This window comes from Aphis gossypii, chromosome 3 (genome assembly GCF_020184175.1).
Source record: "Aphis gossypii isolate Hap1 chromosome 3, ASM2018417v2, whole genome shotgun sequence".
Lineage (NCBI taxonomy): Eukaryota > Metazoa > Arthropoda > Insecta > Hemiptera > Aphididae > Aphis > Aphis gossypii.
In genome coordinates this window covers 39,496,424-39,522,383 of record NC_065532.1, presented here as the reverse complement: position 1 = coordinate 39,522,383, position 25,960 = coordinate 39,496,424, and the positions used below count along the sequence as shown (strand labels likewise).

At 27.3% G+C, this 25,960-nt stretch overlaps 1 protein-coding gene across 2 annotated transcripts; it reads right to left on the bottom strand.

The window, feature by feature from the left end:
• Positions 1-13: 13 nt before the first annotated feature.
• LOC114132386 (SPARC-related modular calcium-binding protein 2) lies at positions 14-20,481 on the bottom strand. Of its 2 annotated transcripts, none has more exons than XM_027997835.2 (14): positions 20,032-20,481; positions 18,868-19,049; positions 12,721-12,889; positions 8,641-8,853; positions 8,506-8,553; positions 7,417-7,512; positions 6,340-6,582; positions 4,932-5,087; positions 4,716-4,796; positions 1,100-1,222; positions 840-1,017; positions 659-743; positions 375-555; positions 14-305 (listed from the first exon to the last, which is right to left on the bottom strand). In XM_027997835.2, the coding sequence occupies exons 2-14, from the start codon at positions 18,952-18,954 to the stop codon at positions 232-234; spliced, it is 1,734 nt and encodes a 577-aa protein (XP_027853636.2). In that variant the 5' UTR covers positions 18,955-19,049; positions 20,032-20,481; the 3' UTR covers positions 14-231. The 2 variants fall into 2 exon arrangements, with proteins under 2 accessions (XP_027853636.2, XP_027853637.2); XM_027997836.2 differs by having other exon boundaries at positions 6,340-6,579.
• Between the last annotated feature and the right edge of the window lie 5,479 nt (positions 20,482-25,960).

Here is a 25,960-nt window from a genome sequence, read left to right as displayed (position 1 = left end):
AATAAAAATCAAAAAAAAAATATATATATATTATAATATTAAAAAAGCAATATAGTATTTTCAGAAAAAAAGTTTATATAATATACAGTATATATGTTATATATGAAATATAATAGTAATAGTATGATCAAGCTGTTAAATCATGATTTACAAACAGTCTTAATAAAAATTAATTTTGCTGTATTCTATTGATTTTTATTCATTTCAGAACAAAACTGTCTGCTGTTTGGTTTAGTCATCACCCTTAAGATATGATTCAAGTGGATTAGGACCTCTTCTTTTAGCAATTATTGTTGTGCTGGATTCTGAAAAAAAATAAATAAGAATTTTTCAAACACATGTTTGACGACAATATAATTTGTATAAAAGTTTACCATTCGGTTGTGTTTGAGTCTGAACATGGTTAACATTTAAACAGTTCAACCATTCAGTAAAGCCGATTTTATTATCATGATTTACATCACAATGTCGAGGCATTTTTTTTCCGCATCTTTTTAGTTTGTTGTTTGCTGCCATTTCTTCGCGAAAACTCTTCCATTCTTTACGCTCCAACACCTTTTATTATTAAAAGCAATTTATGACAGTTTTAAATGTTAATATTATTATAATATTATGTATCAACAGAAAATTTGTTGCTAATACACACGAATCCACTTACTTTATTATGATTTGTATCCAAAGAATGAAAAATGTCTGAGATTATTGATTCATAGTCATTAGAAAATGACGTATTATCGTTTTTACTGTAATAATTGAAAATTTATATATAAGCAAAATATTAGAACAATTATTATGTCTTAATCACACAAAATTAAATGTGTTATTTATGCATTATAAACCTGTGTTTTTGTTTTAGGTAATCCATAAGTTCTTTTAAAAAAATATGTTTTTTATGCTCAGGGCAGCCTTTCATTGGCCGGGAAAGTAAAGGAATACCATCACACTTAGGATTAGAATCTTTCACTGAGGTTCCTGGTATTGGTTTTCCGGTGTCTTCTTGTGCGCACCAACAATAACCTGAGTTAAATACAATACCACTCAAAAATAAAATACTATATTTTAAATTTCACTAATTCTATCAAACCTAATGATTACTTACCAACTGATTTGTAACACTGAACACGTTTATACCTTCCATCTGTTGTACATTCTGGTATGTACTTATGAGATGAAGTCGATGGATCATCTAATGCTTCCTGCCTGTCCATTAAACAATCGTTAACTGAAAAACAAATTTAATTTTAGAACATAAATAAACTCTAAATTATGCGTAGGTATGTAGGTACATGTAAATCGTATTCATAATACTATCTATAAAATATGTTTATTATATTATGTAGGTATGTATTCTTTTTTTTGTAACTAAACTTCACAAATTATGTTTGTGAAAGTTGTACGATTTAGTATTCAATATTACTTTATGTAGTGTAGGTAGTTATAAATAGCAGATACATTGTCAATGCAATTGTCAATACTTATAGCTTTAGATCATGGGTTTCAAAAGTTACCTATTTCGTGATTTTGTTTATCGTTTGCAAGTCGAACCTAATTGATATAAGTTCTTTAAATTATTTTGATTGTTCTTAAGTGTATATTAATGAATAATGATAATGATAATGAACGAATCTATATATAAGTACTTAAAACCGTGATCTTTGTACACTCAGCAGCTGGTATGCGGTTTCGTTTATATTTTTGAAACTAAACTTTGAAACCTGAAAAGCCTACATTTCTGTTAATAATTTTTGAAAAAGTATCGATTCGTCATTAGTACCTAATATCTATCAATTTTGATATTTAAACGGCAATTCAAATTAAAATTTTTATCCTCAGTAAGAAAATATTGATAAAGTTAAGAATATAAAAATAATAAAAACATCGTAATATTTCCATGTCTTACGAAATTATTATTTTTTGTTTCTTAATATTATGTATAATAAATTATTCACTATAGTATTTTATTTTTGTATAGATGCGATTTTATTCTAATGGATAACATGGTGATCATAATTAATAGATAAAAGAGAAATTGTTCTTCATTTTTAATATATTAATTAGGTAACGAGCCAGCTGGGGGTTCTCTCAGCAATATCCCTATTGTTTCATAAATATGTTATTAGGTAAAGTAGGTAGGAACCCATCTAATAATAACATAATTTTAATTGTTGTATGGTCGCATTTGTGATCTATTTAGCGGCTTGGATGAGGGTTAAGGGTTCAAACTTATACAATATACTTTTAAAATTGAGAAAACATTCAAATAATTACCATGATTTTTTAGGCTTTTAATAAAAACGTTTAGTGACAATTATGACACTTTCCCTTCACCGTACACATAATTCATTCTACCTACATAATTTTCATGAAAACGCTTATACTTTACTCCTTCTTCTTACAGACCGTATTTAGGAGAACAAGGACCAGACTCCGTAGTATTCGCGTTCGTGAAAAATGCAGGAAATTTGTTTAAAAAATTGTATTATTAATATTTTTTTAAAGTATTTAGTAAGTATTCAGTATCTACCTATTAAGAATAAAATATTGTACTATGTTTCATAGATGAGAAATCACGAAATAATTTTTCAAAAATAAATTAGACGATTTGTATAGCATAATTAGGTATGTGAATTGTAAATAATTTTTATGGATAACGGTTAAGCATATTTATCATAGACATTATATTATGTTTATGCCTCTCTATGATATTTTCATACATATATTACTCGATAATGAGACAAATATTGTTGAACAAAACCTTATGAGGACATAATATGAGGTATATAATATAGTACCTATATACGACATACGTAGGTACAGTAGTCAGTAATACTTTCAAAAAATCATTGATCTTTTTTGTTACATACACTTCAGTCGCTCGAAGCCTATTACATTGCTTCTTGCAGATATGGTATATTATATCTAGGTATATCAGTTACTATTACATTTTTAAATGTAATAATTCAAAGACAACACTAATTTTTCTGCTTCTACCATAAGATGAACGGCTTTTCTGCAATTCGTCGATTTTTTAGCGATTGTTATTTGTTTACATTCGCAATTATTCCTTTACCGAATCTCACAATTATCGTTTAAAAACTCGATTATTTAGATGTGCTTTGCTATAACCCGCACGCAGATACAACTGTGAAAAAATAAACCGTCTTTAGTGTACCTAACGCGGTTTACGGTTAATGATGAATACCTACGCTCAAGCCGTGTAACGGCGGTAACCACTTATCCGTGTCGCGTGAACTGCGAAATTGAATATTTACGGTTAAACTTTTAGGTAACACTGTAGTAACGTGTACCTATAATATGTTGGTCATTTGGCGGGATACGTATTAGATAAACAGAACACAACTCGAACGGTGTACTTGGCGAAAACCTGACTTTATGCATAAAATGGTGCCGTAAATGGCACGCTTCCCGCATGCGGAGGACACGGGTCAGTTATCAGTGATACTTATTAGTCATATTGCCTACTAATCGTCTTCGTTTTTTCTTTGACGTTGTTGGACTTTGGAGTATAGAAAAATAAAATAAATAATGTAAGGGAACAATTCTAGTTTACAATCCGAGTGAATTTTTCTATTTTTTTTTTTTGGAAACTCAAGTAAATCAACGAGTTAAGAACGATGGTGCAATTAGGTTGAACTTAGTTTAAAAATTAAAGCATTTTGGAATTTGAGATTTCACGTTTTTTATATACACAATACGCTCACAACACTCAAAAGTTTACAACGCCGTATCATGATTTTTTGTGTTTTTTTTAAATGTGCAATTATTTTTTATCTTAAATTTATTGGAGTGATCGAATTTACAAATACTTTGAAAGACCGTAAAAAGTTTTTATGGAATTATTGTTATTAATAATGTTTGTACTCAAATTGGCGCAGCAGTGGTCGAGGTGTCCCTACATCAATCATCAAGTGTAACTGTGTAAGTACCTTTACTAATTATTCAGTTAAATTATGTTAAATGTGTTTTATGTTAAATTGTGCTCATCTGTTGGTAATAATTAATATTTAACTGGGTAGGTATCTATTATTTCAGTGTGTAAGTCGTAAATAGTAGGTGAGAACATACATTGAAGTATAATATTATGTAGATAGATACTATTATAGGTATAAGACTACTCTACTGGGTGACCTTATTTTTTCAATTTTTTTTTTTTTTTTAAAAGGTTTGTTTTTAACGCGTTAAGACTTAAGAACGATGGTACTAAAATAAGTTGGTGGAAATAATAAGTTTTTAAGTTACGACGGTTTACAATGTTATTTCTGTATATTGTATACCCTAAAATTTAAATACCTCAATAACGGCGGTTTCAACGCCGTGATTAATGATTTTATTGTTTGAATTTTTTTTTTACTGTTTTTAACGTTTTAAATTGTAAAAATAGTACCCTAAAATATATTTTAACCCAATGCCTACTTGAGGTGGCGTTGCATAGCAAATCAAGGAATATTTTCGATTTGCGGAGCGTAGCGACGAATGCCGATACACGCGCATAACTTAAAAACTAATTATTTCCACCAATTTTATTTAATAACCATCATTCTTAACTCGTTAAAACACCCCTTTTCAAAAAAAAAAAAAAAAATTGAAAAAATAAGGCCGCCCGGTAAAGTAGTCTTGTTCCCTATTATATTGTATCGATTATACATTTATACATTGTATTGTTTTAATAATTTTATATCAATGAACAAAAATACCTTCAGCCTCTTCCTCTTGGTCGCCTTCGGCCATTAAACCTGGAAGAGTACCACTAAGCGTAGCTACGCTTTCTTGTAGTACTGCGAATACAAAAAGTATTTCATTATTATCGTGTTGCGTTATCGACGAAAAGATCAAACATAATATTATACAATATGTATAGGTACCTAATATGTATGGACACTAGTCAGATATATCGTCATATTTGTACTTACTGTCTTCAGGATCGGCTTCCTCAAGTCCGATTCCACCGTCTTCCTTGTCTTCGTAGTCTTCTGACGAGGGGATTTCTGTGGTTGTAGTGGTGGTCGTAGTAGTAGTGGTGGTCGTCGTCGTAGTCGAGGTTGTCGATGACTTTTTGCCCAATGTCTCTGATAATTATTACAAATAAATAATATAAGTATACAATATATTTATACAATCTAACTGGATATTAACACAATCATGGTAAAAATAGGCAAGTTAATGAAAAAATTAACTGGAATTAGTTAACTTAAGTCAAATTTTAAAACGTTGAATTGTAAGGGTATATCTAGTTAAAAATCAATATATTTAACTTAAAAGCTCAAAGTTAATACCTAATTTAATAGGTATGGAGATTAAATTACTTAACGTGCAGTTAAAAATAAGTTATCTAAGTCACACATGGTGAATGTGCAACTTTCACGGCAACAACATTTTTTATATTACATTATAACTTAATAATTTAATTTATAAATATACTGTTTGTCTGTTTGTATTTTGTAAATGTCCCCCTTTTAAAACAAATACTTTTACATTTAAAACCTGCAAAACTATTTATTTTCATTTTTCATTCCTTTTAAATATATAATGCTATATACATATTTATTCAAATTTTAGTACCTACCTATGTTTTATAAAGATGATGATATCTTAAATAAATTGAATTGTACACAATAAGGCCGGAGCTAAACACGGAGTATTTCTCCTCATTTCGAACGCTGCGTATTCCGGCGGTGTTTTCCGTCGAATTAAAAATGCGTTGGTTTATATCGGTTAGGTTGGGTGTAGCTATACGCGATGGATGTAATACGCCGCGTTTTCATCCGCTGCGGAAAACGCAATCTGGCTTGCATTTTGGTGGATGAATGTTGAAGTAATAAAATTGCAGCGCGTATTACGTCCCCGTGTATAGTTACTCCGATATAAACCAATGCATTTTTAATTCGACGGAAACGCCACGGTAAATACCGCAGAGCACGTAGCGTTCGAAACGCGGCGGAATATGCCTTGTATAGCTCCAGCCTACAAAAATTATGATCTGCCACCCACGTGTTAAAATCGTAAAACTTTTAAAACTAATAACTACCTACCTATTTTAATACCTACTTGAGGACATTAATTTTTTAATGATAATTTAAAAAAATGTGTTTTGAGTATAAATAATTTAATATCTACTATATATAATATCATCAAAGTGTATATAGGTAGGTAACATACTAAAATAGTGGAATTTTGATAAAGGAATAATAATTGATCCAAAAACATAATTAAAAACAAGAATTAGAAAAATTTGTTGGCGGAGCAAATATGAGATGCATACCTAGTATATATTATTACATAATATTATAAATATAATTATCTCTGTCAATGGTGGCTTACCGTCATTCGACAAACAATTTGTCCACTCGATTTTTGACACTTCGTTGTTATGGTCTGCGTCACATGAACGAATAAACGTCCTGGAACATCTCTTGGGCCTGACCACTTTGCGAATTAGTCTTTTTAGCTCTCTGTATTCTATTTTAGTAAGGCTTTCGTTTTTATCTGTGTCCAAAGTATTGAATTTCCATTCAAATGCTCGTTTGTCCAACGTAGTCGGATCCAACAGAGAACGGTCACCTGCTATGTATATAAATATAGTTAAGTATATAAGTAACATTTTATGTTTGTAATTAATAATTATTATCAGTAAGTTTAAAAGTACTTTTTCAATAAAATTATTAATACATAATATTTATAAAAACTAATAATGAAAGCATGTATCTATAGTATACTTAAGCAATAAGTGGTATAATTATACTTATACCTATATAGAGTATATTTAAACGGTATAATGAATTATACGAATTTATGCCTATACAGAGTATACAGCTCCTCTCCTGCAAAATGTATCCGAATGACACATTTAAAAATTATTTTTCTGTCTTATTTTTGTTGAAATCAACAAACAGATATTTTAGGCAATTATTACGTTTGTGAGTTTTTATTATAAATAAAATGTTGGGTACATTTTTAATCTTAATATTTTAATACATCGATGAACACTAATAACTAATATGTAAATTTTCTGGTAACTGGTAAGTATAAGCTTTTATAGACATGATATTATTGATAGTCGATGAGTGTAATAGATATTGTTCTTCTATTTTAACATTATAGTTAACAGGAAAATAGGAACTTCATATATATAATATATATATACTAATATTTATATAAGTACCTATGAAGTAGGTAACACCTATATATTTTCCCTCTAATAGTTAACGAATACATATTTGTATACTTTATGGTCAGTTAGATAGATTAGTAATTAAGTTATATGTAATAATCTACAATATCATTAAATATTGATAATAATGAGAACTCTAACTTAATAGAAATATTTTGCGTACATCTTAATATATATATAATATATAAACTCATATAATTTATTAAGAATAACATTAATTACTATACCATTCATTAATGCTGCGTATTGTTCTCGATTATATTCCGTTTTGAATATTCTGACTAAATTATTGACAAATATTGCTTTATCGTTTTTACTGCATTCTAAAAACAGGGAAACAATTTGTTTATAATTATTGTTAAGTCTATATTTATACCTAACATCTATTTATACTAAATATAATGTCTAGAGTGCTTATAGATAAGACACTTTGTGACTCACAGAGGTTATTGGACGTTACACTGAAATTTATAATCTATCCTTTTTCACATAAATACATAATAATATATGATGTAGCTAGCGAAATAGCATTAAAATATATTCATGTATAAACAAAGTTTTTAAAACGAGAATTTTTTTTTTTTTTTGAGGGAGGAAGAAAGGTATACACATTACTTTATCACAATATATAATATCGAAATTAAAACTTTTAAATACTTAATCAAATGCACAAGTAGGTATGTCAATATTAAATACGTTAAAACAATTTTTTTTTTTAACTAACTAAATTTCTCTTATTTATAACTCTATAATTATATTTTAATAATATTATATATGAAATATTGCAACGCATGAGATCTTAAACATTTTAAATCTTAACACATTGTAAGAAGTTTAAGAATCAAAAGTTTAAGTAGATAATTATATTATAATTGTATACATCCTATATTTAAATAAATATGTGATGATGTTGAATATTGAAATGTACGAAATTTAAAATTAAAATGTTCCTACTATTCAATTCAAATGTTTGAAAAATACTTATTTTATATGTTTTAACATTAAAATTTAAATCCTGAAATTTTTATTTAAGAGGTTTGGTTTAAATTTTAACTTTTACTTATTACAATTATAAATAATACAATAACTATGATTTTTGTTAATAATATGCACATGATTAATTTTAATAAGTTTTATACCTATTGATGGTTATTGGTATAATGGTATATTTGATTCAATCATTTTATGTTTTATTTTACTTTAGATATTTATTTGATAAAATATGTAACATTATGCTATCTAATATATAAAATAATTTATATATTTTACTCTTTTGAATTATACCTACACTAATTATGTATTGTAAATTTGTTTACCTCTTCTGTGATTACCTCCTTTCTGCAAAGAACCTCTTCGCCATTTACCTATTAAAATACAATACTACATAATAGAGTTTGACAAAACAAGAGTAAGCATGTATGGGTATTACTGAAGTATAATTTCAAACGAACCTCTGCCGTTATCACATTTGGGCTTTTGTCCTCGAACAATGGTGTTGGACACTACTTTTCCTGCAGGTGTTACACACCAACAATATCCTTCCTTTTTATGGCATTGAATCCGGAAATATGTGCCGTCTGCTTTGCATCGGGGCATATACGAGTCCGGTGTTCGTGTTGGATCAACTGATTTCGTTGTATGATCCACCCAACAGGGTTGCTTTTCTATATTAAATCAACAGTTTTAATACACCAAACTTCATTTAATTTTTAAAATATCTAAAATCAACTACAAATATTTTAATAATGATATAACTAAGCGTTTAAAACAGGTATATTAATATTACTTATTTACGATTTACTGTTGCATGTAATAAAAACTATATTTTTTTGTTTAGACTCAATAGTAAAAAGTATGATTTAATATAATATATGATGTATGGCGAGAATTATTTATGAGCTATTTAAAATTACTAATATTTAATTATAAGAATTAAAAATCATTTACTTTAAAAAAATCCATGCAAAAAAAACTAGGTGAGTTTCTCCGATGTATATATTCTTAGTTCCCACTAAGCGTTATAAGATATCATAAACTGTAAGTACCTAGTATTATCGATAATTTTTAAATATTAAAAAAATAACTCATGAAGAATCTTGTATTCAATTTTCAAAGTATCTCACACACAAATCAAAATTTTAACAAACAAAAATTGAAAAAAAAATCAAAACTTTTAATGTTTATAAATCTATAAATAGCATAAAAAGATTAACATACGTTGAAAATAATATCTTATCTAGAAAATGATAACGTAAATACTTGGTGAAAATTCTGTCTTCAAAGTAATTAACTACCTATTGTCAATGTAAGTATAGAATTATTTTTTATCTTTAATGAGGTTAAAAATGTTGATTAAAATATATTATCTATTATAAGTAGACGGAAAACTGGTGGTAATAATATTTTTATCTTTTTTTTTTTTAATATAGTTTTCAAGCATTGGTATAGGTACGTGTCATTTTAATAGGACGTTCGCGATTTACATAATAAAGCTGGAGATATATGTCTTCAGATGTATTATACATGAGCCTACATACCTACAGTAGTTATAGGTAGTGTATATTAAATTACGTATTATATTATTTTTCATTTCTTAAAGAATTATACAATCTATTCCCAAGAGAAAAATAAGTATAATGAATATGGATGGTAAGTACATTATAGCTATATAATAATAATAATATATGTGTTAAGAAATCAATAAATAAATAACACACCAAAGGAGTAAATGAGTACAGTGAAATGAAAAGCAAAATCGTTAAATAAATTGTAAGGAAATGAGGTAATACATATCAAAAAAAGAAAATATACATAAATTTCGAATTTAAACAATGATAATAATTATTAATAATTATAAAACTAATAATTATTCTAAGCAATCAATATCACCAATCACAATTTAAAAGTTTATAAACAAAATTAACGTTGAATACTAATCGTCTGGTGTTTAATGATTAACCCCGCAATATTGTTTCAAAAACTTTTATAAAGTAGGTATCGTAATTTTGTAGTCATAAAAAAGTAAAAAACTTCTCCTCTTCTAATTTATTAACTAAATACAGCTGATTATGGTCCCATATTAAAGTACAGGTCTTTCAAGTGAATAATATAGTACTGTTAATAGTTTGAGATATATTAAAACAAATACAGTCGAAAAAAAATATATAAGATCTATGTACCTATTAACGATTTTCACAGATTGAATTAATTTTTTTTCGTTTATGATTATGTTTATTTGTAGCCATATAGGTAAGTAAATATAATATTATACATCTGCAGTAATTTAGCAGAATACAAAAAAAATTATGTTTAAGAAATGTTGAATCATTGATGAGAATTATAAAATCATCTGACTTCCATACTAGATTTTTGAAAATTGATGGATTAGGATCGAAAATTAGATAATTTCATAAATTAGAAAGTTTGTAAAATAGATTAGCTTATCTTCAATACAGTGTATTCACCAATTTAGGGAACACTGAATTTCTCGGCCAAATATTTTTGGAATAAATTGATTTTTTTTTACAAACAGTTGGTATATAAATACACATTTTTCGATACACTCCAAAAATTTTTGAAATTTTGGTCTGCGCATGCTCAGTAAAAACTTTTTTTGTTTTAATAGCAACACCTATTTTGATCACCATATTCGGATAGGTCTATTTTTTAAAGCAATTTTGATGTATCAGTTATGGTTATAAATTCAAAATTGGCTGAATAAGAGCCATGTCAATTTTAATAAATAATACATTTTTTTTTATTATTTTAAAAAATGTATAAAATCATTTAAAATTAGTTCTTATTGGTTACTTTTTGAATATTTGTACGTTTTTTTTTTTTAGAAGTATCATAAACAAGTCTAACATAATATGGATATAAAATTATAACACTTCTAAAAAAAATACGAACAAATATTCAAAAAGTAACTAATAAGAATTAATTATAAGTAATTTTATAAATTTTTAAAAAATAATACAAAAAATGTATTATTTATTATTTAATGTATATGACAATATTTTATGTAAAATAACTAATAAGATATATTATACTAATCTGAAATTACGCATTTAATCGATTTAATATCACCCAATGGCCAGTGGTGGACTGGCTAGGGGCGTTGTGAAGATTTATATTTCTGGGCCGGTGAAAATTAAAATTGTGAGCCAGCCTAGACCAATAGATTGGGATATAAGAGACCCAATATGAGTTATATTATACTATGAAAATGTCTAATTGTTATTTCGTTATATTATAGTAAATATATATAATATCAAATATGTAGGTATTAACCACTCAAATTAAATATTGTTTGAGATTAATTAGAGTGTAGTATTAATTAGTCGTTTCAGGAAAATTAGACGAAGTTTGTCTATTAAAAAATACGTGGGCGTCTCCGCAGTCTGCCTCTGCCAATGGCCATTATAATTTATTAACATTGAATATTTCTAAATTTTTAATACACTATGTTATATTAATATTTGATATCTCTCTGGTGTGATTGAATCCTTTAATTTTTTTATTATTATAAGTGATAAATCATAATATTTTTAGGAAATTACTTTTTTTTATAAAAACTATTATGTTTTGGACTATAGACACAAATTGTATACTCTTTAAAGGAATCAAAATATATAGTCAAATGTGTACGATAATTCATTGAATATGATAATTTTAACAAATTTTAGTTTGGTGTAGGATGAATTGATGGTGGTTTTTTTTTTAATTTCTCTTAAGTTTTACGTTAATATAGGTATTTCATAAATAATTGTTTTATTTTAATTGTGTAAACATTACAGACCACCCGTGCATATAATATTTTAATCATTCATAGGTAAACGTTAAAAAATTCTGCAGCTAGGTTCTGAAGTATGAATCATGAAGACCCATATTTTTTCTGTCGAATTTAAAAATTGAACCATTTAATTGATACAATTGGAACGAGGTTATGGACATTTTTTTATGATTTTTTAAAAGGAATATACACGCCTACAGCATTGTAAAATCAAATACACGTATCTAGCTAAGTATTTTATCATATATTCATATGTAGGTATATTAAATACATTTAGTAAACTATTAGATAATCATGTTATCATGACATGTATAATAATATATCATAGCTATGTATGATTTGGATGTATGTACAATTGTACAACAAAGTAAATACTTATGTAGTTATATAATATGATAATATAAGTATATGCATATATGGATGCATTTCATAAGTTTATAAAATGTTTGTAAGGGACAAGCAAATTTATTATAATCATTATTCTTATTATCTTTAGATATATTATAATTGTATTGCGTTTTTATTATTTTTACTTCTTTAGATACTAAGAGAAATAACACAAAATTTATATGGTAAACAAATTAACTTTTTTTGACTTCACAAGAGAAACTGTCACACGATTATTATTGTATTATAATATTCCTTCGTAATACATTACCGTGATAGGTAAATAGCAAAAAGTTCAGGTTACACCACACAATATAGTTTATTATTATTACATTATGTTAAAATAAATTACCTTTGCATCGTCCCCGATGCTTAACACGCAACAGCGAGTCGTTAAAGCATCGGACTCGCAGCAAGGCGCATCTACTCGGGTAGCTAATATTGTCAGTGCCGCACACTGGTCTCCTGGCGGCCGCCTTCTTCCTCTCGCATCGTTCCACTCGACCTTTGCAATCGAATTCCTGTAGACACAATCGTACACACTTATATTATTATAATATTTATATATGATACTAGGCGTCTATGTAGTATTTCTAATATATAATTTATTTGATACGTTTTTTTTCAATATAATACAGAATACAGATGCATGAAATAATTTATTTTACTTGAGGAAGTTAAACTTCCCATATAATATATAATAAACATAATATTATATTTATACATAAAATGTACGTTATTTATTTTCTCAACTTGTTGTATATTTTCAACAGTAATGAAGTAATAGACTGTACCCATTTTGTTTTAATTTTCAATAGTTATATCATATAATAATTAACAAACAACTATAAATATATTACAATATTATTGCATGTAATAAATAATATTATAATATTATACTACGGACAATGGGTGGATGGAAAAAAATGTTATTTTACGACAACGGGTACTCAGAAACGATTTAAGAAACTAGTTTTATTATCGGGTGGAACGAGAATACGATGACAGGGTAGAAAAAAAATTATCTGAAATGCATTTCGGCTTTTTAATATAGTTTGTTGGCGCCATCATAAGATCGCTACAGACGTTGTAGCGGGAATCGGAAAAAGAACGTGGAACGCATAGCTGTAGGTTGGACGTATTTAGGTAGGTACTCGTTATAGTTATGTATATGTAAGAAAAAACTGGTTTTGTTGTTAAATGCTAATGCAAAAGACCTTTTTTGTTAGCGAATTGGGTTTTCGGGGAAAAAATTTAACGAATTTTTTCATTAATTTCCCGAGGTAATCGTCTTTTGTATACTAGAATCCACCAGCTACGTGGATAGACGATAGACTACAGGCATAAACTCATAACTCATAAGCGTGTTATATAAGATACATTGGTACACCTATTGTTGATAATACCAAAATAAATTCACTGTCCAGTATTAAAATTTATATAGGTACTTGCATGTGTGCAATATTATGTTGTAAAATTGTAATCTATTCGTTTTATACTTATTATTCACTTATCAGTTTTATGTTTATCACATAAACATATTATTATATACTTAAAACTTATTGTGGTTCAGGGTTCTTACTCTTTTTGACATAGATTGTATATTATTATTTAATATGAAAAAAGATAATTATAATCCAAAATAATATGTATTATATTGATGAATTATTGATATTATTTAAGAGTTAATAATTAGTAATTATCATTAAACAGAGTAATAGGTGCAAAAGGTTTTGAATTAAAGGAACTAGCTAAGGATTGTTTTAATCACCACTTCCATCAAAAAAATTGATGAGATACGTGCATAGATTTTATACTTAATATAAGTTCTATGGATACATGACGTACAAATATATTATATGATATAACATTATTAGAAAGATAATTCTTATATTCATCAAAATCATCTATAATCCTCCGCCTTCCATAATGTAGAGCCTATGACAGCATTATGGCACCTAGTACTAATATCACGCTATTATAAATTGCTTTGGTTGTGGTTTGTTTTAGAACATTTATTTTCAGGTTAATATTATTTTGTTTTTTAAAGGATATTATGTTTATTTCATACATATACCTATTAATTATTATAGAAATCACATACCTATTAATGTAGGCCGTAAAAAATTGAAAAATATAATAATAATATAAAAGTTTACCAAAAATATTATTTAGTATTAATACAAAATATTACTCCTTATATGTGATAAAACGTTTTTTAAATAGGCAATCAAAAATAGATATTATGTTAGATTTTTGCACCTAAATTTCGAAAGTTGGTAGTTTAAGTTTAAGTAATAGTAAAAAAACAGTTTAATAGTTTATAATAAAGCCCAGTGACGTAGCTAGAGAATTAGAGAAATTTCAAATTAGTAAAATTAAAGGTTAAAAAAAATATCAATTTTTTAATTAGTAAAAAGGTCAAGGTTTTACGTTTGCCAGGGGCGCTATAGCAAGTCTTCTTACACCACTGCAATAAAGCGTAAGGAATATGGATATTATGTGTGGTTGGAAACTAATAATTTGATTTACACGTATAATTGCATGTTTTTTGCAAAACAATAAAACCCAATAAAGATCGTTTAAGATCTTAAGAAGAATTTTTATCATTTTACTGGTTTTAATTTGTTTCGAAAATAATATAAAGTTTTTGTTTCAGACGTCAAACCAGCAAATTTCAATTTATCGCAAGAATAAAACGGATTCTTAAATTATTGCAGTATATCTGCGTATAATAATGCAGTATTACAATATATTATATAGCTGCTACTTACACGACATATTATACACTGCAGTGCGTCTCTGATCAGCGAACTGTGAAATATAAACCAGTTTTAACACTGTGTTTTTTCTTTCATAAATAATGTATAGGTGTTTTATTAATAACTCTATATAAGATGATAATTTTACGACAACCGGTCTCCTCTAAATGATATTAATTGGATAGCCGCCACGACTGTACTCGTCTAAAGCAGTAGGTATATAATATACAGATGTTATATATTATATATTTATATAAGGTACGTGTAGTAATAAATATGTATTATAGCTTTACACATTTAATGCAAAAATATATAGACACACGGACAAGAGCGAGCGTATTATATTGTGTGTTTCTGTCAGAACTGAAAAGTGTAAGACTTGTCTGACTTGGTATATATCTGCAATTGCATACACGATTTCACCAATAAAATTAAGAAGCTTGCAAAGCTTACTGTTGAATATATGCGTTTATATTGTGTATATATAATATATAATATAGTATATTATATTATTCATCCTTAGCTATTTATGGCGGGTTGGGACACAGTATATACCTATATTTACACCCGGGTTAAAGTTTTAGTGTGTAATGTATAATATAATATTGATCATAATTATTTAACAAGTTCAATAACTGTATACAACATACTATAATGTATGTATTTAATGTTTTATTGTAAAACTATAAGATGTATATTTCTAATGTTAAGTTCTGGATATTTACTTAAATCGGGTAGACGTAATAGTTGTCAGCAATATTTTTTTTATTAATATCTAAGTGTTTTATCATTTGTCACGATAAAAAATCCTCCAAACTTAAGAATTAGCATTTTGGGTATACATGGTATCATACATATTATCATTGGTGTCCAGAGTTTATAAATCACTTTAAAAGTTTAAAAGAATAAAATATACCTAACTAGGTACCTATATTGAATTATAATATTTAAATTAGTTTCTTAGTATTGTACTAAGAATAATGGTATTATTTTAGTCGATTTAAAGAGTCAATAATATGAAAATTTATATGTATATATATTACATATACATATAACTATATGTAAGTAAAAATACAACAAACGATTCGTTTTTTTTTTTTTTATCAAGTCGCAAGAATACTAGATACCTAAATACAACACAGCTTCACTGTCGTAACGGATGTTTATTCCTCCTGTGGTGGTGATTTATTTGGGTCCACTTTTACAATATAAATGCACTATTCGAATTGGATACACCGTATACCTATATGTATTAGAGATTTATTACGTGTTCTTTTTTCATCTTCGACCGATTTGGATAATCTCTTCGAGCGCAATAATATTATAAATGTATATAATATATATAAATGTGTATATGTGATGCGCGCACGCGCGTATGGTTGTAATTTTTTTTTTCAAGGTTATGGTTTTGTGATACATACGACAACACACAGGTTTTCAAAGGTTTCCATTGTAATTTTACTCGCCACCGCATTTCGTCTTCGTTTTACATACGCATATAATATAATGCGGTGGCCAACGTCCATAAAGTGGAGATGATATATTATAATATATATGTAGGTACCTACTAGCTATACCAAAAAGGTTAACGGAAGAACGGCGGCGACGTCCAATAAATGTATATAAGTATATTCGAATACTCATCACAATATAATGATAATAATATAATGTGTGTTGTATTACAGGACGGGAGGGATCGAAATACCAAATACGTATGTGCAGCACCGCAAAATCGTTGAACATTTAAAACGATAACGTAGTCCTGCAAACGGATTCGATTGTATAGGAATTTGGACAAAAACTGGTTTTCGACTATATTAGCTATGTATTATATTGTTTAGAAATATAGAATATTTCAATCGAAGACAAAATATTATGAAAGCAAGTATTCTTTTATTTTGCCCGGTGAGTTCAACCCATAGTTGATTATGTATAATATAATACAATTATAATCATCAATCGTTAGACGAATGAACGTGAATTACCTAAGTGTTCTGCGGGGTATTTAATTCATCAATAATAAACATAAAAAGTGAATTTTAATAAATTATTTTCATAAAATATGTTAGTAGGTATATTATACGTAAATTTTCCTGGAATAGGGGATTAATATTTAACCTTTACTCCGTATGATCCATCCCTCTAATAATATATTTCATCGTCCTAAAACCATATTAATATAAATATCATGTACTTGGACCGAATATTTACATCATATTTATATATTATAATAGATAATATATTAGTATATATACCTGCTTACACGGGTATGGACAATTAAATAGGTATATTTCATGTTTTAAAATATAATTTTACAGTTAGTATATTTTAATTTTTTTTTAAATTTAAATTTAAATTCGTTGTGCAAAAAAAAAATAATTTGTTAAGTAGGTGTAGTTTGTAGGCATATTTCGAACTGCTATAATTGTGTTTAATGGTCTTGAAATTATTTAAACTATAACAATTATTATAATATTGATATCGATTTATAACCATTGTATATTATCGTATGCATAAAAATGCGATTGTTTGCATTATTAACAATAAAGACAATATACATGTTGATTGTTGAGAATAGATAATTGCTGTATCTATTATTATTTATTACTGCATTAAATCAGTTATTAACCTGTATTTTTCATAGAGATACATAGAGTTAACTGCAATTAATTTTTAACATAATTTTCTTAGTATTATATTTTTAGAAATATCTAGTATGCACAGCCCTTAGAGATCTATAGCTTAAGTTGCTATACAATGGAGGGTTAATCATTAGTTATATACTAGCTTATATCATAGTAATTCGTGAGTTTTTGATTAAGTAATTTTTAAATTATTTAATTTTATTTTAAGATCCACCAATAAGAGATAAGATAAAGCAAATTTAATTGATATAAATTATTTTGAAAGATCGTCGATAAGTTGTATGTAGGTACTACAGAGTACAGGTATATAACATTCGATACAAATAAATAATGGTTTTCCATAAACAACTCGCTTTGAGCCAGGTGTGCCGATTGTATTGTGAAGTCAACCCTAGACTCGCCGGCACCAATGTTTTTTTCTCATACTCGATATAGCATGTATATGGTTTTTTTTTCACCCGGGGGCTTATAAATGAAAAGGTGTTTGAGACACGCCCAGCTAATAATCGACCTCATAAAAACTATTCCGAGACGTGCCAGACAATGTGCCGCCTGTGAACCGAGATCCTTGAGGGTATATCTTTTTTTCTCTCGAAAAATCATTCAATACAATAATACTATATGCAGTCGAGTATAAGTATAAAGACGAAACGTGGATAATAATTAACCTAGTTATAAAATCTGTAGGTATATACGACTATTTAACTGGGGGTGTTGTTTTGTTGTATAAAACCAGAATGAAATTTTCGAAGTGAGATATTATATATTTACTTAACTGGGGATTATAATTAATTTCAAATGAGACGCGTGGAGATTTGGGTAAAGCATTTTTCATTGCAAATATAAATTTTATAGTTACACATAAAACGTACCCATACATATAGAATATCATTTATCAATACATTGAATAATCTTATTATTACGAATCTGAAAGTTTGATAGCAAATATAATAAAATTGTACCTACTCAACGACTGAAAACTTGCTATTTACTGAATTGTCTTTGAGTTAACGCGAAATGGATTTATTTTAATACATATTATAGATATTAAATTATTGTGCACCGCGGAAAGGAGAACATCGAGTAGCTTACCTTGTTTTGAACGGGAGATGTGAAGCCGGTCGAGGAAAATAGCAACAACATCCATGGCAATAGCTCAGCGACTGAATGAAAGTTCATGACGGTAATTGACGTGTCATTCTTCTTCGGGGTGTTCTATATCTACCGACTACTGCAGTTGTAGCACGTGTGCATCAATCGCCTCGAGCGCATGTCTGTAATCAGAAGAATTGTACAATATATTATTATATAGGTAATACTTTGATTAATATTATATATTATAATTGGAAAAAAAGAATCACATTTATAGTCTCATTTAACATGTTATCGACATAAGACATTTCAAATAGTCAATAGATATAAAAAAAAAAATTCAAATGCCTATTATATATATTTATATATGTCCTGTATTTTGTAGACGTATACCTACTTTAGTATAGTATCCGGAGGATATATCCTAGTTTTTTTCTATACCTTTTATTAATTAATAATTATTATTGTCGTCATAATTAAGAAATAATAACATCGAAACTTTCACCTTTTCGTGATCGATCATTCCAAATATAATAAACAAAATCAACACCATTTTTGTTTCTATCTTGGCCTATAACTAAACTAGTAGTCGAGTCTTAACGCTACATTTGTTTGAAAGTTATAACTGTTAGAAGTAAAACCGTTGACGAAGTCGCTAAGCAGCATTACAGTACATACGTAATTGTGTGTAACATAAATCCTACACGTCACAACGTGGTGCCCGATATACTTAATCAAAATATCGTTTAGTTTTGAATTATTTTTGAGGCACATTTAATAATACTACACCTATATAATACATGTAATATTCATTAATATTCCAATAATTCGTTTTTATTTTTATTAAAATCACAATGGAAATGTTATAATTTTAAATTTATAAGCATTTAATAGGTCTTACTGTCAGTTTAATAATAGTAAAAGACGCTGATAACGTTGTTTTTTAATGCTGCTTAAATTTCAATCAAGTATATTATGTGCAAATGAAAATTACTGATATCCCATCCCTTATTATTATTTAGGTAGTGAATATAAACTGGGATTGTATTTATGCGTTTTGTTTAGTTTTCTTGATCGTGAAAAATCTCGTCACAGTTTTTTATGAACTTAAAAAAAAAAATTGTAATAAGTCTCATTTAATAGTTATAATATTTTATAATGTACCTGCAGCAAATCTTCGAGTCTTGATGCACTATATATATCTACAATATCGTATCACAATAATATTATCATCATTGAGAATGTGGCATAACGCACGCGGATGAAAAAAGGTACGATCTCAATTAAAAAAAAAAAACTGTTCTAATCGAAAAAAACTACTAACAAAAAGTATCAAATATTGAAAAAAAAAATACACGGTAAATTAAAAATAAAAAAATTCAATAATAATAATTTAAATAGATCAACAACGGAGACGGTGTAAAATTTAATATGCTGAATCAATCACTACACGGAAATTGGCGTTTTTATTCTACGAACATACAGTAAATATATAATATAATATAAAATAACGTAATTTTTATTGGATGTACGTCCTCGTGTCGGCGTCGTGGTTTACTCGACGGACTGTCGGACTGTAATACTCTTACGATACGTACGGCGCGCGTAGCTAGAAGAGCCGAACTGCGCGCACATAATATACACACCCACCTCGCGCACAACACACACACACACACACACATACACATACACACACATACACAATACGAAACGTACACATATATAATAATAATAAAATAATATATATAATACTCACCACTCATTCGGAACGGGTCGGTGGCGGGTCAGAACGGTATGAAAAAGGTATACATAATATAATATAATATAATAATAATAATAATACGAGTTGTGCAGGGCCCTGTGCGCATGCCGATGGACAGTTTTTTCATTTTCTACATATCCACATGTATACAAGGTGTTTTACCAAACATGCTTACCCCAATTTTATTGTTTAACCATGCATTTATTATGAAAGTATTCTGTTTTTTGGCCATACAGACGTTAAACAACGAATTTATCGTATAATCCAGAAAATTATATATATCATAAAACCACCCCATCGTAAGAGAAATGGCTGTTTTCTGCTAACCATGGCAAATTTATAATTTACAATATTACCGTCTTATACAATTTATATAAAGGTATTTGGTATAGGTATATTCAAAATATATGTTCAATGGGCGTTTTTAATTGGACAAAAAAACAATATGATATTATTATTGTTTCGTTCTGGGCATTTTGATGAATTTATTTCAGGTATAGAAACGTTATAAATGTATAAAATACAGACGTCCATTTTCAATAAAAAAAAGAAATAAGTTAATTACTCATTTTGTTTTTCATAATATAATGTTTAGAAAATATACCTATAAACTTTATAATATATATATATTATATATGTACATTGTAATACTACCGTAATAGTTTGTCTTAAATGAAATTCTGTTTAGGACATCAAAGCAATTAATATGTATATAATATATTCTAAATTGTCCATATTCTGTTTTAATCACTATATTTTCCTATAGAAGATATTGAATACATTTCAAAACAGTTTTTTTACTTTTTAATTTTAACTGTTTTTTAATCAAGAAATAATTAAAAGTATACATATTATATTAATGCCATTTATTGATAATAATTAATGATCTCAATTTATTTTTTTAATTAACTAAAAACATATTCTTGCGGAATAGACATTTAAAAATATGTAGCTTTTTATTAAATATTTAAAATACATACCAATGAGAATACAAGGAATACAAGATACTCCCGTATACAACTCCTGTAATCTCTGCAGATAGTTTTAAATAGTAGGATAAAATATCTACAAATAAAAAAAAACTTTGTGTCTATTTGGGACAATCTGGGAGTGTCCCTATACATGCGTACCATTTTAATTTTTTTTTTAAACAATTTTTTTATGTTACAACAATTTAATATATTTTATGTGGTCTTCTTATCAAAGTTTGAAAATTCTTTTGAAAAAATAATAATGATTTAAATATTTAAGGATAACAGGTTGTTAGCCTATTTTGTACATTTTAAGTCTCTCTAATATTATTTGTAAACAATGATAGACTAAATCATTTGATTAATAGGTATAAGTAATATTAACCAGAAAACAAAGTATTAAAAAAAGAATACATTTAAAAAATAAAATTATGACACCCGTAGCTACATTTCGTGTTTATTACTATAACCTATAATACATACAATATAATATATAATCGATTACAATGCGATTTATATATATTTGCATTTTCTGTCTTTTAATATACATATTACTATATGAGTTTGAGTTGTGACGTGTTTATACTTAATACAACACATGCGTAATAATAATATAAAGGTGCATATTATAGGTAGTCTGGAGTTGTCCTTATCGACCTTATCCGGTTTTACTTGGAGGGCAAGTATCGTTTACCATTGGAAAAAAACACAAATTAGTTACAAGTATTTTCGTTTGTATATATTTATTTCTGATCATAAATTGTTTTTTCTTTATTAAATTCCATGGCTCAGTTTTTTTATTCAGTGGCGCCAAACCTTAGATTCTAGTACATCATTAGTCATAGTTATATAATAACGTGTAGTTGTCCGTGCTGGATGACAGAATATATAGCCAGACTAGAAAAATAGAAATTGTGACAATCGAGGGTAGATAAATAATCTCAACTACACTCACAGTCTGATCATAAAAAAAATATATATCTAACAACTAATGGAGATGCGGTCACCCCATATTAAATTACCTAGAAAACTAGAAATAAATAGTGTCGTTGTATAAAAATAATGATAGTATAAATTAATAGTTTATGTTAATGTACCTATACACTAATCGCTAATGGAATTTATTAACAGTTTGATAAAGATGAAATTTATCTGTATAGGAACTGTATATAATTCGTTATTTATAGTGTATAATGTATATGTATATTGTTATATACCTATTATACATACGCAGAGACACATGAAATAGGTTCCGTTTTTAGAAGTGTAAATAAAATCCGTTAATGTTAAAAATTTAAATGATTAATATTCTAATTACTTACACTGGTTTAAGCTGTATCGGATATTTTATAACAAACATTACTTTAAAATTATAGTTTATTATTTTACTACTTAATTTAAAAAAAAAATAACTATATTTTACAGAATGATAAGAAGATCCATAATAATTTATTTAAATACTTTCTAAGAACATAATCGATATTTTTAAAGATTCTATTTTATTGGATAGACAAACTGTGGATATTTAAGATTAATAAAATTTAAATTCATTAAATCTTACTGAATTATATATAAGTTGAGTATATAATATATAATATTATGAATTACTATGATTTAATTATCTACTAACTATCTAACTACTACCAGTATATAATATTGTTATTATTAATTAATAATTATTTATTATACAAATATAAATCTAGGTATATTTTATAATATAACCTAAGTCTGTTGCAAATAATTTATCATCATTATATTATAGTATATATTCCAAGGGCTATGGGCTATCGGGCAATGGTACATCAAAAAGAAAGTCTTGAAGTCTAACAATTAATACCGACATATACCCGTTAGCATATATTACAACTATTGATGTACCTAGTATCTACTATCTACCTATGTAGCTACCTTATGTATTATATTATGTTCTATTAAATACTAATATCCTTGACATATTTTATGTATTTCTATAATTCTATGAACTTCAATGGCTAGTACACTCAATAGTTTCAATTTAAATATTGCATATATGTACAAAATACATTATAGGTACATACTAGTCATACTTCTATATTAGGCTTTTTACTGGAGTATAAATACTAAAATACATTGTACATCTATACTAGTATAATATATATATATGTAAAGTATATAGGTACCTATATATATATTTATTATATACAGAATAAAGACATTAATTATTAATGATGAGTAAGTTATTGCTATAACATATGCATACCTACATATAATGATTCATTACATTTTTATAGACACTTAATTAAAATATTACTACACAGGATTATTTAAAATGATTTATTCAGTAATAGACTTTAGAGTGATAATCGACATATTAAATAAAAAAATAGTTTTTTAAATTTAAAAAATGTTTTACTTATAAATATTCAATAATATAACTTTATTTGGTAACTAGAATTATATTTAATCAATAGTCAAATTCATATGCTGGTTCCAGCTTATCTATTACAATTGATTCCACCGATTTTTTTAACTCCTCTGGGGTTTATGGTAATGACCAATAATGATATATTTATATTGTATGTATACAGTATACAGTTTCTTAAATTTAAAACGTATTCTAGAGAAAACTAGTCATTTAAATTAAGATCAATAATAATATATTTTGTGATCAATTCTCATTAAAATAAAAGTAGGTATTCTACGAATTATTAACTACATATTAGTAAAATAGAAAAGAAATTAAATTTTAACAATATCAAAATATCAAACAATCGATCATAACAATATTTCGAAAATTAAAATCGATTTAATAAGTTTATTGAACTTTAATTATAAAGTTTTTACTTAAATAACATATAGCTTATTTATACTTATACTTGTATTATTATAATAATATACAAATTTTAAACTTATTTAATTATAATAGCAACTACCTTAATTGATTAAAAAAAGTATTTAACTCCGTGAGGCCCATAGGCTTTGTTAAACAGGAAGGTATGTTTATCAATTTAAGATATACTTTTTTTATAATCTCTGCAATATTTTCGTTAGTTCTACATATGGTTCTGGAACTTTAAGGATGTTCTAGAAACAGATCCTTGATTATGTTGTTATTGGCGGATTCTTTTTTCGTTATCTCTCTTTTTTACGCTGTTGTCTGAAGGGTATAACTGTTATTTCAGTCATTTTACATTGACGCGGCCATACGTGATGTGGCCGGTCATAGGATAGATATCGAAAATTAAATGAACAAATTACGCACGGTACAGAATTTAAACCTGCTCACGATATCAGCTCTGCCTGCCTCGTAACAGTGAGCTACCGCGGTCTTATCATTTTAATCTCGATATTCTCCTGTCAGGGCCAGAGTGACAGTGTGTAGTGTGTACAGATGAGGAGAGGTCGCAAGCGCTGGGGTCGTGTCAACATCTAGTGGCGAAGTGGCCTTTTATCTACATTTTTGGGAATACTTGGTATGATAGAGTACAAGCAAAATTTTAATTTATGTAAATGACAAAATAGTGCTGATAGTTAATCGTTTTATTCGCGTAGTCTAATTTTGCATCTTATTATTACGATCTTTATAAGAATTCTTTTGACTATAATTTGGTGTGGTGTGTAAGTATTATTATATAATGCCATCTGTATACCATCAAACGTCTTTCTAAAGATAATTATGTTAAGCTTTTATTCTCCTAAATCGGCATTTCTTAATTGTTGTTTTGCAGCGATGTAATCACTTGATGTTCATTTATGAACGTTTCTAATTTATAGTAGGGTCTTTTGTTGAACCACTGTGATATCGAATCATACCACCTTAGAGACTCATTCTAAATTTCCAAGTACTGTTGTAAATGAAAACATCAAGTTTTCTAGCATACACAAAGAGGTTCGGGAAGAAGGATTTGGCAGCGTAGTTCTGTAGACATAAAATAATAGATGTGTTACACACCTTATTCGAATGTGAATTATATATTTATATGTGATGACTGGGTGGAAAAAGAGTAAGATGTTGCATGACAATTGACTGTGCTATAAACTCGGAGAACAAGGTTAAGATTATTCTGGACAAGAAAGAAGTGAAAAGTGGTTAGAAAATATGCAAATTAACTGATGAAAGCCAAAAAACTAAGAAGAATAAAAAAGAAAGAGATATCTAATAGAAGATAATATTAATATAATAATAACAATTATTATTACAAATTACCATACTTATTATATTGTTTTAAAGAATATTATATAAGTATCAATGAGTCGTATAGGAGGTAGGTTGCCTTACGGACTCACTCAAGTTGTAATGGTTTTGAAAATAAACGTTGATGGCCCGCGAGAGAAGGAATTATTAACGATCTACGCCGTCTCTAACACTAAGAAAAAAGTC

What these genes read in the sequence shown, in the direction of transcription:
- LOC114132386 (XM_027997835.2), bottom strand. Translation starts at nt 18,954, where the DNA reads ATGAACTTTCATTCAGTCGCTGAGCTATTGCCATGGATGTTGTTGCTA. An exon ending in CATCTCCCGTTCAAAACAAG is followed by an intron (nt 12,890 to 18,867) that starts GTAAGCTACTCG and finishes TTGTGTCTACAG; the next exon opens with GAATTCGATTGCAAAGGTCG. An exon ending in CCAAGAGGAAGAGGCTGAAG is followed by an intron (nt 1,223 to 4,715) that starts GTATTTTTGTTC and finishes TTTGTTTTTCAG; the next exon opens with TTAACGATTGTTTAATGGAC.